Below are 13,241 nucleotides of genomic sequence, written 5' to 3'. Positions count from 1 at the left end.
CGAAGTATTCCTCTGATGGTGGGTGGTTCATGTCATATAGCATCTTCTTGGTCAGCCGGTCCAACTCTTCCTCAGGGTGAGCAGTGGACTGACCTGGTGTCTGAACCACAGAGAAAACATGTTACAAAGTTAATGTTCAGTATGAAGTCACAGGGTCAGAGAAAATGCACACACATGCACTGTTTGTCAAGTTATTTCCATCTGAAGGGAGTGACCATTAGCTGGAGCTGTGTGTGGAACCACAGGTAGCCGCAACACAGGCGAATACATGCACATCTATGCTAACTAGTCCCTACACACACTTATGAATCATGAAGCCAGTCATTCGGTAGAGTTGTGTTGATCTTTGAACAGAAAATCACAAAAGGAGACAAATGGAGAGATGGATTTAAAACAAACAAACAAGAGACACATTTTCCTTCCGTTCTTTCTGATCATCACATCTCGACCCTTTCCCGTTATTCCATTTATGGAATTGGACACGTTAAATTGTTATGCTGTTGTCTCAGTTTCTCGCTTGATGGCAAAGTTGTCCCCTGCTGCTATTCATGTGGATTTGTAGATGAGTATGTGAGTCATGCATCAGACACACTCAGCTAAAGAGCAGGTAAACGCGCTAAACTCTGCTGCAGTAAACCGTGTCAATATCACTGGCTGGCTGATAGTCTTGGACTCTATGTTAAATGACCCCATGCCCCTAGTGCTTATGACAGAACGAGCGGAAAACACTTTGACACAAGCTATAATATCTACCAATATCTACTTTTCAAATTCCCCATGAATTAAAAGTACAGAATGAAATGTACTCATTCTTTCCCCTGAAATGCATCGCTCAGTGAAGCTGTATGAGGGTGAGTACTGTTTACAGCATACAAAAATAACACGTGGAATACCATCACCCTGGAACAGAAGCTGGAATGCTTCCTTTGGTAAACACATGAATCTCCTTACACTCTTTTTTTTTCCCTCTTCTTTTCCTCTCGCTCACTCAATCCAGGCAAAGCTGCAGAGAGATTGGTCTATTTAACCATATAGACCCTCTCTTATTCCCATGGATTGGACAAATGCCTTTTTCCAATTACATGCTAATACATTACGTTCCAGTTCTCTAATATTCAGCAGTTTCACTTCATAGCTCAACACCGACCTGACTCTGTCCGTATAAATGTGGTGCGTTCAAATTAAGCTGAAATGTCTTCAGACCAAACGTTGAAATCACAATACACCTCCTGGTAGGCATGTTATAATTATAGTGTCTTATATGGAATTATCATTTTATGAGAGGGTACTATACTGTGCTCATCAAAATGTTCAGATCCACGTTGAAATAGATGTATCCCACCACTTATTTGCAAAAAGCATTAAATGCCAAATTCTCTTTTAATTTTTAACGATTGTAATTGCTTCATATGTACTAATTACAGCTGCTCGCATTACAAGAAAACATATTTGTTTGATAAGGTAAATGACAGGTTTCTGCACACAGCACTGTATTCACAGTTGACCCAAGATGTAACTACAGACTTAAAAGCTATTAGGAAGTTAGATGAGAGTTACGCACATGAGATGGAGTTTGCAGAAAACAAATGTGTGTATTAGTATGTATGTGTGCTTCAGATCTTGCCACGTTTTCTTGTGGGACATTGACTCCAGTGAGGAGTAGAATTCAGTGCCCCAGTGACATTTTGAAATGTTACCACTGAAATTTATGAATGAAATTTAAGTGAGCTGTAAGCAGATGAGTGCCTGGTCTATCCATTAAACTGTCGACATGGTTTCCTTACAGGAGAACACATCGAATTAACCCAAATGTTGGCGTTATTTTATTACAACAACTCAAAACTGCAAATTAAAGCATGATTTAAAAAAAAAAAAAAAAAAAAAAAGCCTACATCCTGTGCCTTTATTACAATTTCATGAGCTTGATCTCGTGGCTTCATTAAGCTGTGCACACAATTAACTGTTAGTGGATGATATAAAATAATAAAATGCTAAACATAATAGGATGTGCTGGATCATGTGCTATTTTTTAATAAGGAAGGAATCCATGATGTTAAACCAAATTTGCAGTGATTAATATGATCATTACTACTAGGACTATTCATGCAGCAATATATTGGCAATATTCCAAAAATTTTTAGATGTTCACTTTATTTTCTGTCATAAAGGCATATGCTTGTGTTTAAAGGTGATAGTCTAGACCAGGGGTGTCCAATCTTATCCGCAAAGGGCCAATGTGGGTGCAGGGTTTCATTCCAATCAAGCAGAAGTCACACCTGAATCTATTGACAGCCAAGCTCAACTGAATAAACAGGTGAGGCTCCTGCTTGGTTGGAATGAAAACCTGCACCCACACCGGCTCTTTTGAGGATAAGATTGGACACCCCTGGTCTAGATGCTACTGAAAAACCCCATCTCTGATGGTTCTGTTTAAGAAAATTCCATCTGCCTCAGAGGTCTGAACTACTGCCTGTATGGGACGTCCAGAAAAACAACTCGAAAAGTCCAATATGAGGAACTTTCCCCATGTAACCATTGATGCAACTTTTGAACTTAACTTGTTAGCTCTGAATATGACCTAAAAATATGTCATGCCACATATCCCAGCAGAATCATTAGCCAGCTTAGATTTTTTGTTTGTTTGTTTGTTTGTGCAGGCCAAGAGAAAACTGGAAACAGATTCATATAGACTCAATGATGCCTGTGTAGAACTTGATCAGTATTGCTTGTGTTAGTATAAGTTTCCTAGACAGTTGAAGAAGTCACTTGTAAGGTTTTATAATAAAAGAAATATTGTCCTTCCATTTCAAGATCCATGTCAGTGCCTTGAAATTTAAAGGACAGTTTATCCATAAAATGCCAATATGTAGATTCGTGTTGTTAGATATGAGATTGATCATCTCATGTCTAACATGTCGTCTGCAAAATTGAGGAGTTTGGTGGAAGGCAGTCACACTTACTCTTTTATCTTAGGATGTCAGTGATCAACTGGCTGTCTGGTTTACTGATTAGTTGGTTTACTGGTTAGTTAGCTAACAGATCGCCTGAATGACTGGTTCAGCTTGTGAGGAGTTGGCCAGCTGGTTGATTAGTTGGTTTACTGGTTTACTGATTAGTTAGCTAACAGATCGCCTGAATGACCGGTTCAGTTGTTGAGGAGTTGGCCAGCTGGTTGATTAGTTGATTGATGACTGGTGGTTGGGTTGGCTCACTGGATGGTTGACCAACTATCTGCCCAGTTGATTGGTTGGCATACTCTCAGCCCAGTTGACAGAGCTCATGGTACTAGCCAAACAATACAAGGTTAATTGGCTGACTCTATTCCTTGTTAACAGTGTGACCACCAGAGTAGTTCTGCAGTGCCATGACTTTTATAAGGCTACAAGCCAAACTGAATGCAGAGCTCAAAAAGAACCCGGCAAAATCACCGCAACTGCCCGCTAGTAGCTTTCGGTCAGACCCTGTGAAATAAAGTTTCATGCTCATGCTCCTCATGAGTTCTCACCTCCTAATCCACTATGGGGGCTCTGTAATCAGGATGACCCCAGAATGCAATTTTCAACAACCCAGTCTCTCAAAGAATCTTTTCTGCTTCTCAGTCTTCTATCAGTGCACTCATTTCACTCCTACAAACACATTTGTTTCTTTTGCTATCCATTCTACAACTGCATGACCATGTTCATAAAAATATGACCTTCATAAAATTGTTGTATTTCAAGTACACACAACATTGACTGTAATTTATTTTCTAATAAACAGCACACATAGTTAAACATTTACAAATCTGTACAGAGAGAGAGAGAGAGAGAGAGAGAGAGAGAGAGAGAGAGAGAGAGAGAGAGAGAGTTGTGTGCACTGGCAGACATAAAATAACGCCTTACATCTAATTAAAATAGTAATAATAGAAACAGGAATGGGTGCAGTAAGACACCCCCCCCCACACACACACACACACACTCTTTTGTGCCATTTGAATGCATCCACATGGGATTAAAGACATTTGTTGCTGTTACTAAAATGGCATGATAAATGGATGATTAGAACAGTTTTAAAGGGTCAAGCACTCTTACCAAAACAATGGCAGAAAGTGAGAGGATGGGACTTGCTCTCAGACGGAACAGAGACGATAGAAACATGAGCTCACACTGTACACTTGTGAGAGAGATATCATGAATGAGTATTGAGAAAATAGGCCAGGTGTATGTAACAGAATAAAAAGCCTAAATGTTTCCCATTTGATGTGGTTATTTTGAGGTTTGGTTATTTCTCAGGACCTCCTTTCCTACAATCTCTCTACACACAACAAAACCACGGGTTTCATAGCACAGCTTCTCTTACACACTTCTCCAAAGCGCTCCCCACATCCTTAACCTCCTGATATTTTTCAGATTAGGGAACTCTTACAAAGAACAGATTGAACTGTGTAACATGTCAAAGAGATGTATAGGATGCAACTGTGTGAAATCAGTGGTTATATTTGATGAATTTTTTTGTTTGTTTTAGCGGGGTCTAATAATCATATTTATAAGCCATAGGTCAAAGAGGCATATTCATAATCATAAAGTATAGAACAAGGCTCAGTATTTCACAAAACCGTCACAAGACTTCGGATCGAGACCAAAGAAAAGGAGGGTAGAAAATAGATTAAAGGCTAAACTCAGAACAGGTGCACATATTAGGCAACAGACCGATAATGGCACAGCAGCAGACAAAGGACCAAAACACAGGCCTATGGCATTGTAAACAAAAAGCACATGAAGAAATCTCAAAACAAAAGCACGAGTGTGCGGAATATTTCCCAGAACAGGGGAAATTTGAGACAAACTGATTGATTCATTGACAAAAAGTTGAGGACAATGTGACAGATGTTTATGACACATGTGACAGATGACAGATTAATTCTTAGTCATCTAAACACAATCATGCACGGGCATATTTTGTGTAACAAAGAGAATCATGTATTTTAAGTGTGGTTTCAGAACATCTCAGCCTTCATTCCTGAAGCCATTGGGTCCTCTCAGAATTGATTTAAAGGACAGAGAGAAAGAGAGAATCATGCACAGTGTCCATGATCTACCATGCAAAACACAATAGGGTTGCGGAGTTGACTGCAGAACATTGTGAGCTGAAACAACAAGTTTACTGCAGGCAAAAAGCAGCTCAAGGCCGCTTTATAAGGAGCACACACGAAACTATATACTTCCCTGAGAATAAAATGGGTCATGTTGTTTCAGCTCTAATTAAAATAGCAAAGTAAAAAAAAAAGAAAAGAAAAGAAAAGCACAACAGCCACGTCTAAAGATACATGCAGCAGAGGCAGCGAACTGCAGGAAACCGTGAATGCGGCACTGATAATAATTAAAGAAGCAAGATCAAGGAATTTCTGTTATTAGAAATTCGCACTGATGAAGAGAAAATATAAAAATGTTCAATGAGGAGGAAATAATTATTCAGCTTGATGCGCATGTGCAGGAAGGATGAAAATGTGTTGCTGTTTTCTTTGTGTGTGAGAAGAATGTGTGTTCATGAAAGTAGGTCAGGTTTTGGAAACTGACACATCTCCCTGCTAGCAGATTAGAACAAGTCGAAAAAGCTAAGGAAGAGAAAGAGAAGAGAGAGAGAGAGAGAGAGAGAGAGAGAGAGAGAGAGAGAGAGAGAGAGAGAGAGAGAGAGAGAGATGTCCATTGCGGGGACTTCAATGAGTTTGTGCCTTTGGCCACTGACTGCCTAAAATACATGAGATCACTGAGCACACTCTTTGAAAGTAAAATCTATTCGTTCCATTCATGGCAGTAATCAGGACTATTCGATCTACCTGTGGTAAAATGAAGTCATACTTAAATGTTTATGATTACTGGCCATAATTACTACTTGAGAAATGATGTCTTGGCCATCATCTTTCTCATTCTGTGTACGTCACTTTCATTTGCTCCATAAAGCTGAGGTGTGGTGAATCCTTTCCATCAGCATCCAAACAGCTGCAGGCAGATCATTTCAAACAGACGGCTGACGGTTATCTCATGTCCAAATACCAACAACCTCAATTACTTCCTCCGCCAAATACTCAGGGCGTGAAATAGCTCGTGTAGAGTAAAAGTTAATCTGGGGGCAAGGAAGGTATGATGAAGGGCCGAGAGTGCCAGGCTGCAGTGTGTGTTTTGCACCAGCAGGGAGTGCTGTTATGCAGAACTACAGTGAAGCACGATATGTTCAAAAGGCAGTGACACATCAGCCTCAACCGGGCAACATTCATCCATCCATCCCTCCATCCATTTTCCAAACCACGTATCCTACACAGGGTCGCAGGGATGCCTGGAGCCTATCCCCGGGAACTCCGGGCACAAGATGGGGGACACCCTGGACGGGGTGACAACCTATCGCATGGCACAATCACACACCCATTCACACACTACAGACAATTTGGAAATGCCAGTGCACGTTTTTAGACTGGGGGAGGAAACCGGAGTACACGAAGGAAAACCCGAAGCACGGGGAGAACATGCGAACACAAGGAAAAGCTTTTTATTAGTGTTTCAGCATAGAGTATTGCTTTTAGTGTATAGTACTGACTTCATATTTATGTCTGCATGAAGAATCAGTGAATGTTGACCAAAGTAACAACTCCATACCGTATGAGCAAATACTGATTCCACATAGCACTGAGATCTCCACAGAGTATAAACAAATACAGACTCCATACAGTATCAATATTGATTGAGGTGTGGATCAGTGACTTCTAGTGTTGGGTTCGAGACCACTTTAAGCGGCTGTGGCTCAGGTGGTAGAGCGGGTTGTTCAGTAATCGTAGGGTTGGCGGTTCGATTCCCGGCCCGCATGACTCCACATGCCAAAGTGTCCTTGGGCAAAACACTGAACCCCAAGTTGCTCTCAATGGCAAGTTAGCACCTTGCATGGCAGCTCTGCTACCATTGGTGTGTGAGAATGGGTGAATGAGTCACAATGTAAAGCGCTTTGGATAAGTGTTATATAAGTGTGCCATTTACCATTTTACCATTTACTTTAGGCAAGACAGAGTCAAGACCAAAACCATAGCCAATGGAGACCGTAGCAAGACAGAGACGAGAACACCACCACACATGGCCAAGCCCAGACGCTCTCATGTGTCCATTTGCTGGATGTAGTTTCTTCCTAATCTGAAATGAAATTTCGGTATTGAATGACTTAAATTTAACTCATCTACTTTCGGATCTTTTTGTACAAATAAGTACACAGGACATACAGTACCTAGGACATGTTAAGCAAAGCCCATTTGTCTAGCAAGTGTGGCAGTGTAATGCTATTTTATATCATTGCTATATTCTATAAAGCACAAATGGGGTGAATATTTTTTCTTTTAAAGAAATGTAACAGGAAGCAGTACAGCGCATGTACAACCTCTGGAAAAAATGATGGAATCACCACAATTAGAGGATGCTCACACGGCTTTATTTATTTATTTATTTATTTTTGGAGCAAATGAACAAATCACAGATATGACACAAAACAATATTTATTGAATAGCTGAACATTCTGGCTTTGTGAAACTTACCTCAAACATATTAAATGAAATTGTTTTAATTAATGGCATATTTTTTCCAGATCAAGTAGAGAAAAAAATGAGGGACTCAATTTTTCAATGCTAGTGAGATCTGGACTGTTTGCTGGCCATGTCATTGAGATGATCTGCCTTCCCTGAAGAAAAGCTTTAACGCTCTTTGCTCTGTGGAAAGATGCATCATCACCCTGAAAAATGACTTCATCATCACCAAACCTATTTTCGATCGATGGGATGAGACTGTACATCAACAGTGGCTTAGTGGTTAGCACGTTCACCTCACACCTCCAGGGTCGGGGGTTCGATTCCCACCGTGGCCCTGTGTGTGCGGAGTTTGCATGTCCTCCTCCTCCTCCTTCATCTGGGTACTCCGGTTTCCTCCCCCAGTCCAAAGACATGCATGGTAGGCTGATTTGCATGTCTAAAAGTGTCCGTAGTGTGTGAATGTGTATGTGAGTGTGCCCTGCGATGGATTGGCACCCTGTACTGGGGGTGTACCCCGCCTTGTGCTCCATGCTCCCTGGGATAGGCTCCAGGTTCCCCGTGACCCTGAAAAGGATAAGCGGTATCGAAGATGGATGGACCTGTGCATCGACTATTGAGGTCTTCCCTGGTCCTACCATATCATAAATGAGTGGGGAAATTTTATTGTTTTTTTTCAGGCAGTCGTCTTTATATGTTTCATTAGAACACCACCGGACAGTTCCAGCATCATCTCCTTGGCCAATGCAGATTCATCACTGATTCATCACTGAATATCACTTTCATCCAGTCTTCCACACTCCATGATTGCTTCTCTTTAGCCCACTGTAACCTTGTTTTCTTCTGTTTAGGTATTAGTGCTTGTTTTTGTCTGGATTTTCTATACGTAAATCCCATTTCATTCACCCCATTTCTTACAGTTGTGTCAAAAACATCGACTCCTGTTTCCCCACCATTTGTTTTAAAATTTGTTTTGTTGTGCATTTTCTATTTTCAAGGCATATCACTGAGTTTTTTTATCCTGATGCTTTGCCGTCTTCCTTGGTCGACCCGTATGCTTTCATCTTATAACCTTCCCATTTCGTTTACATTTGCGCCAGATTTTAGACACAGCTGACTGGGAACTCCATGTTGGATTTCCTTCTTGAAGGAGTTTTAAAATCCGTTTCATTGATTCATTTGACAACTCTCTTGTTGGGGCCATGTTTCCTCTGTAAGCACTCTTTTAAGGTCTGTAAGCACTCTCTTTTAACTGCTGACTAATTAGCATTTTAGACTTGTGCCGGTATTTGTTTTACAAATGCAAATTACAAGGGGATTTCATAACTATTTACTCAACATTGAGTGATTCCATAATTGGTTCCTGTACTTGATCTGGAAAATAAATATCAGCAAGTACCAACTCCTAAGGCTACTAGTTAGTACTGACTTCAACAGTAGAGATATACTACTTAGAGTATCTTCAAGTGCTGATTACATGGAGTATCAATAGATGTAGTCAGCACTGACTCAATGGAGTATTAGTGAGGGTGCACAGCTCTAACTGACTTCATGATGATTTAGTAAGTAATGATATCACAGAGTATCAGCAAGTACTGATTCAACATACTACTGATGAGTACTGACTCCATAGTGTATAGGCAAGAACTGATTTCACATAGCGCTGATTTGTATTGACTACAAAAATGAATATAGGCAAGTACTGATTCCACATAATGCTGATGAGTATTGGCACCATACATTATAGACAAATACTGATTCCAGATAAGGCAGATGAGTATTGACTCCATGGATTATAGGCAAGTACTGATTCCACATAGCACTTACAAGTATCAACTCCATAGAGTATAAGTGAATACTGTCTCCATGGAGTATTGGCAAGTATTAACGCCATAGAATGTTGACAAATACTGACTCAATAAAGTGCCAGTGGGTACTCAATCCATACAATATTGATGAGTATTAACTCCAGAGTCTGGAAGTACTGACTCTATAGATGTGATTGCTGATACCATATACAGTAAGGGGAAATAGGTATTCAGACATTTTATATACTTCCAGTGCAAATATCCACTTCAAATTTACACACATTTACAGGTTTTTTTTATTTATTTTTTTTTTTTTTACTTTGCATGTATTCATAAACAAACACAGATTTCGGATAACGTAAAAGAGAATTCGGACAACATAAATTAATGATATTAATATTAGTTTTGAAATATGTTGGCAATTACAGCTTCGAGAAATCTACAGTAATAGAAATGAGCTTTTTGTAGCATTGTGGTTCAATTTTAGCTAATTCCACTTGGCAAACTGTCTTTAATTCCCCAAGGTCATGAGGGTCCCGCTGATGGACTCGCAACTGCAAAATCCTCCATACATTTTCAATGAATTCAAGTCAGGGGATTAGCTAGGCCATGCGAGGCCTTCACCTTCTTTTTTTTAGAAACTGGCTATATTTGAATCAATATTTACTTTGTTGAATATTTACAGTGTTGAATTAACTTCTTCCCAGATTAAGTTTCTTGGCCAATGAGATTCTCCTCTAGTATGTCCCAGTCCATTGCTCCATTAATGTTTCCTTCAGTGGCATGTAATGCCCCAGTTCTGTTTGCCGAGAAGCAGCCCTATATCATGGTGTTCCCACCTCTGTACCTCACTGTGGGTATGGTGTTCGAGGGTTCATATGCTCAATCCTTCTTTCTCCAAACATAACGAGCTGGATTACTGTCAGTGGGCTCTATTTTTGTTTTGTCGTCTGTTCCTAAAGAGTTTTTGCAACAAAACTGATTTGTCTAAATGCTTGTGTGCAAAAGATTTTTTATGATGACTGCGGTGCAGTCCATTTCTTCTCTCTTTCCTTACTTATATAATTAATCTGAGAGTGTGTTGTGAAATCTTGCATGGTGCACCTTTCAAATAACTATTTCTATCAAGATACTGTTATTGATATAAAACACTCTTCCCTTTGACTTTTATTGTTTTAACTTTAATATAATTTGTTCATATTTACAAGTGCAAAGTCAAATGTCAAATTGTATAATTGACAAAGTCAATTATATGTGTAAAGTTGAAGTTGATACATGCACTGAAAGTACAACCCCGTTTCCGAAAAAGTTGGGACAGTATGGAAAAAGCAGAAAAACAACAACAACAACAACAACAAAAAAAAATAGTCATTTGAAAATTCAATTCACCCTGTGCTATATTGAAAACCAAACGCTGATAACAGCTTGGATGGTCCTTTTTGTCTTTGGCCCAGAGAACATGACTGCTGTTTTGTCTGAGGGATCAGAGATCACGCGCATTCAGAAGTGGTTTTTGGCCTTTCCCTTTACGCACCGAGATTTGGCCAGATTCCTTGAATCTTTTAATTATATTGTGCACTGTAGAAGGTGAAATTTCCAAAATCCTACCGATTTGTCTTTGGGGAATATTGTTCTCAAAGTGTTGGTTTATTCGCTGAAGCACCTGTTGGCAGATTGGCGAGCCTCGACCCATCCTTGCTCTTGAAGGACTAGGCCTTTTTTGGAGGCTCCTTATATACTATGATCAGACGATTGCTTCACCTGTTTTGTCACATTGTTACATCGCTACTAGTCCTAAATTGCCCCGTCCCAAGTTTTTTTGGAAAGTGTTGCATGCATCGATTTCAAAATAAATGTTCATCTTCAAAAAAAACTATGCAGTTGATTGGATAAAAAATCAAATACCTTGTCTTTATATGTTTTCTTGTTTAAATACAAGTCAAAGTATATCTACAAATCACTCCTCTTTGTTTTTATTAGCATTTTTGGAATTGCGGTTGTATATTAAATAACAAAACAGAAGTGTCCACATATTTTAATAATTTCCATTACCCTCTGGCATGTGCGTATGTATTTGAAAGAAAGAGGGAGAGCGACACAGAGAGAGAGAGAGAGAGAGAGAGAGAGAGAGAGAGAGAGAGAGAGAGAGAGAGATTGATGTCTGCAGCAATTTACTGCACTGATGACTAACTCTGGAGAAGAAGAATGTCAATGCTTTATTATTAATAAAGGCACAAGACTCAGTCTGCGTGCTACACACAAGCCACTTGGATAAATAGAGGTGGCCTAAGACTGTAGTCAGCAGTTCTGCTCAGCACAGCAGTGTGCAGTAAGATCTCTGCCGTGTCAAGAATGGAGCAGAGCAGAGTCTGTCTCCAACTTACTTAAATCGATTTACTATTCTAAAATGTATTTTACAAAACCCAAAAGTCGCCACCCATTATCGGTATAAGTGATATTAGTGATTGAAGGTGATCCAAGTCTAACGTTTCAAGTTGAGCAAAATGTTTAGCACTGTGTCACCCAGGACTTAACAGAGAGTACAGGTTAAAAGGGTTCAATTGAGAGGGACTGAAGGGCAGCATGGGATTTAAAACTGCAAGATCAAATCAAGGCCATTTTGTCTTGATGACACTGTATTAAATTAAGCACTCAATCACTATCTGGCTTCATGCCATAAATGTGCAAGGAATGTGTGAGAACAAACAGACCATCCTGTGTTAATGTTTCAACGAGCTCTTGGAGAGAAGCAATGGGACGTTCAAGAAATACAAAAGGTGAAAGTTGAAGGCATTCCTGGATGTTAAGGTTGATAGAGATCTTCTATATAAATCACAGCAGATGACTGAGCTGTAGAAAAGGAACTGTGTGGACGTCTACATGTGCATGCTTTAGTCACTGGTGTATGAGATGTAACACACGTTGAGACAGATCTAATGAAATTCTCATAGAAGATCTGGACCAAAAACGGGACAGTTTCGGCGATCCTGTGCACACTGTAGGCTCGGATTCCTGTTCTTGGCTGACCAGGATGGACCTGATGTGGTTTCCGCTGTTGTAGCCCATCTGCTTTAAGGTTTGATGTGCTGTGTATTCTGAGGCGATTTCCTGCTTACCAGACTTATAAAGAGTCAGTCACAGAGATCCCATTTTCCTTCCATTCTCATGTTTGATGTGAATGTTAACTGAATGACCTGTATATACAAGATTTTATGTGCTACGCTGCTGATATATGTATAAACTGCATGAACGAGCAGGGATACAGGTGTTCCTAATAAAGAGGTCGGTGCATGTACGTGCACATGGGTCTGCCAGTGTGTAGTCAGCAATGATCAAGTTTTATATGATGCCCATACTCGTAGGAGGGGCGCCGTCTTGTTCCTGCACTACATTACTCACCCCAAAAAGAGCCGTGAGAATATCAGGGTATACTAGTGCTCCAACGTGCGTGTGTGAACTTTGCTCGCTGAAACATTCAGCAGCCAGATACACTTAAACCCATACCCCATCAATCAAACACACACACACACACACTCTTAGCCACCCCAAAAACGCACCAATCACAGCACACAACCAGCCAGTGCCTAATGGAAACGATCACTTGTCATAAGGTGCAAAGCTACCAGCCGTATTCAGCAGAATGAGAGAAAAAGACATCTGCTGCAGCGCCGATGAGGTGACGACGTGCCACACATGGACTTCATTGACAAAGTTGTATGTGCTGCTTGGAACAGAACGATCGCTCCATAACGAGAACTTCACTAACATAACTTATCTCAAATTGAATTAAGCAGAAATAGAACAAATCTCCCCGAGTAGCGGTCCATTGCTGGTTGGAGAAGACAATCTGTACCTTGAAGCTGTTTTTCAGCCGTGTAATTGAATCTGTGTGTGTG

At 40.2% G+C, this 13,241-nt stretch overlaps 1 protein-coding gene across 14 annotated transcripts in view; it reads right to left on the bottom strand.

The window, feature by feature from the left end:
• The window catches only part of lpp (LIM domain containing preferred translocation partner in lipoma), a 239,637-nt gene that overhangs the window by 37,840 nt on the left and 188,556 nt on the right, over nt 1–13,241 (bottom strand). For all 14 annotated transcript variants that reach the window (XM_053683518.1, XM_053683523.1, XM_053683517.1 and 11 more), the window contains one exon: nt 1–100. In XM_053683518.1, coding sequence (XP_053539493.1) covers nt 1–100 — 100 coding nt within the window. The remainder of the gene's footprint in view (nt 101–13,241) is intronic.

The sequence above is a fragment of the Ictalurus punctatus genome, chromosome 11 (assembly GCF_001660625.3).
Source record: "Ictalurus punctatus breed USDA103 chromosome 11, Coco_2.0, whole genome shotgun sequence".
Lineage (NCBI taxonomy): Eukaryota > Metazoa > Chordata > Actinopteri > Siluriformes > Ictaluridae > Ictalurus > Ictalurus punctatus.
This window is presented reverse-complemented; position numbering and strand designations above follow the sequence as displayed.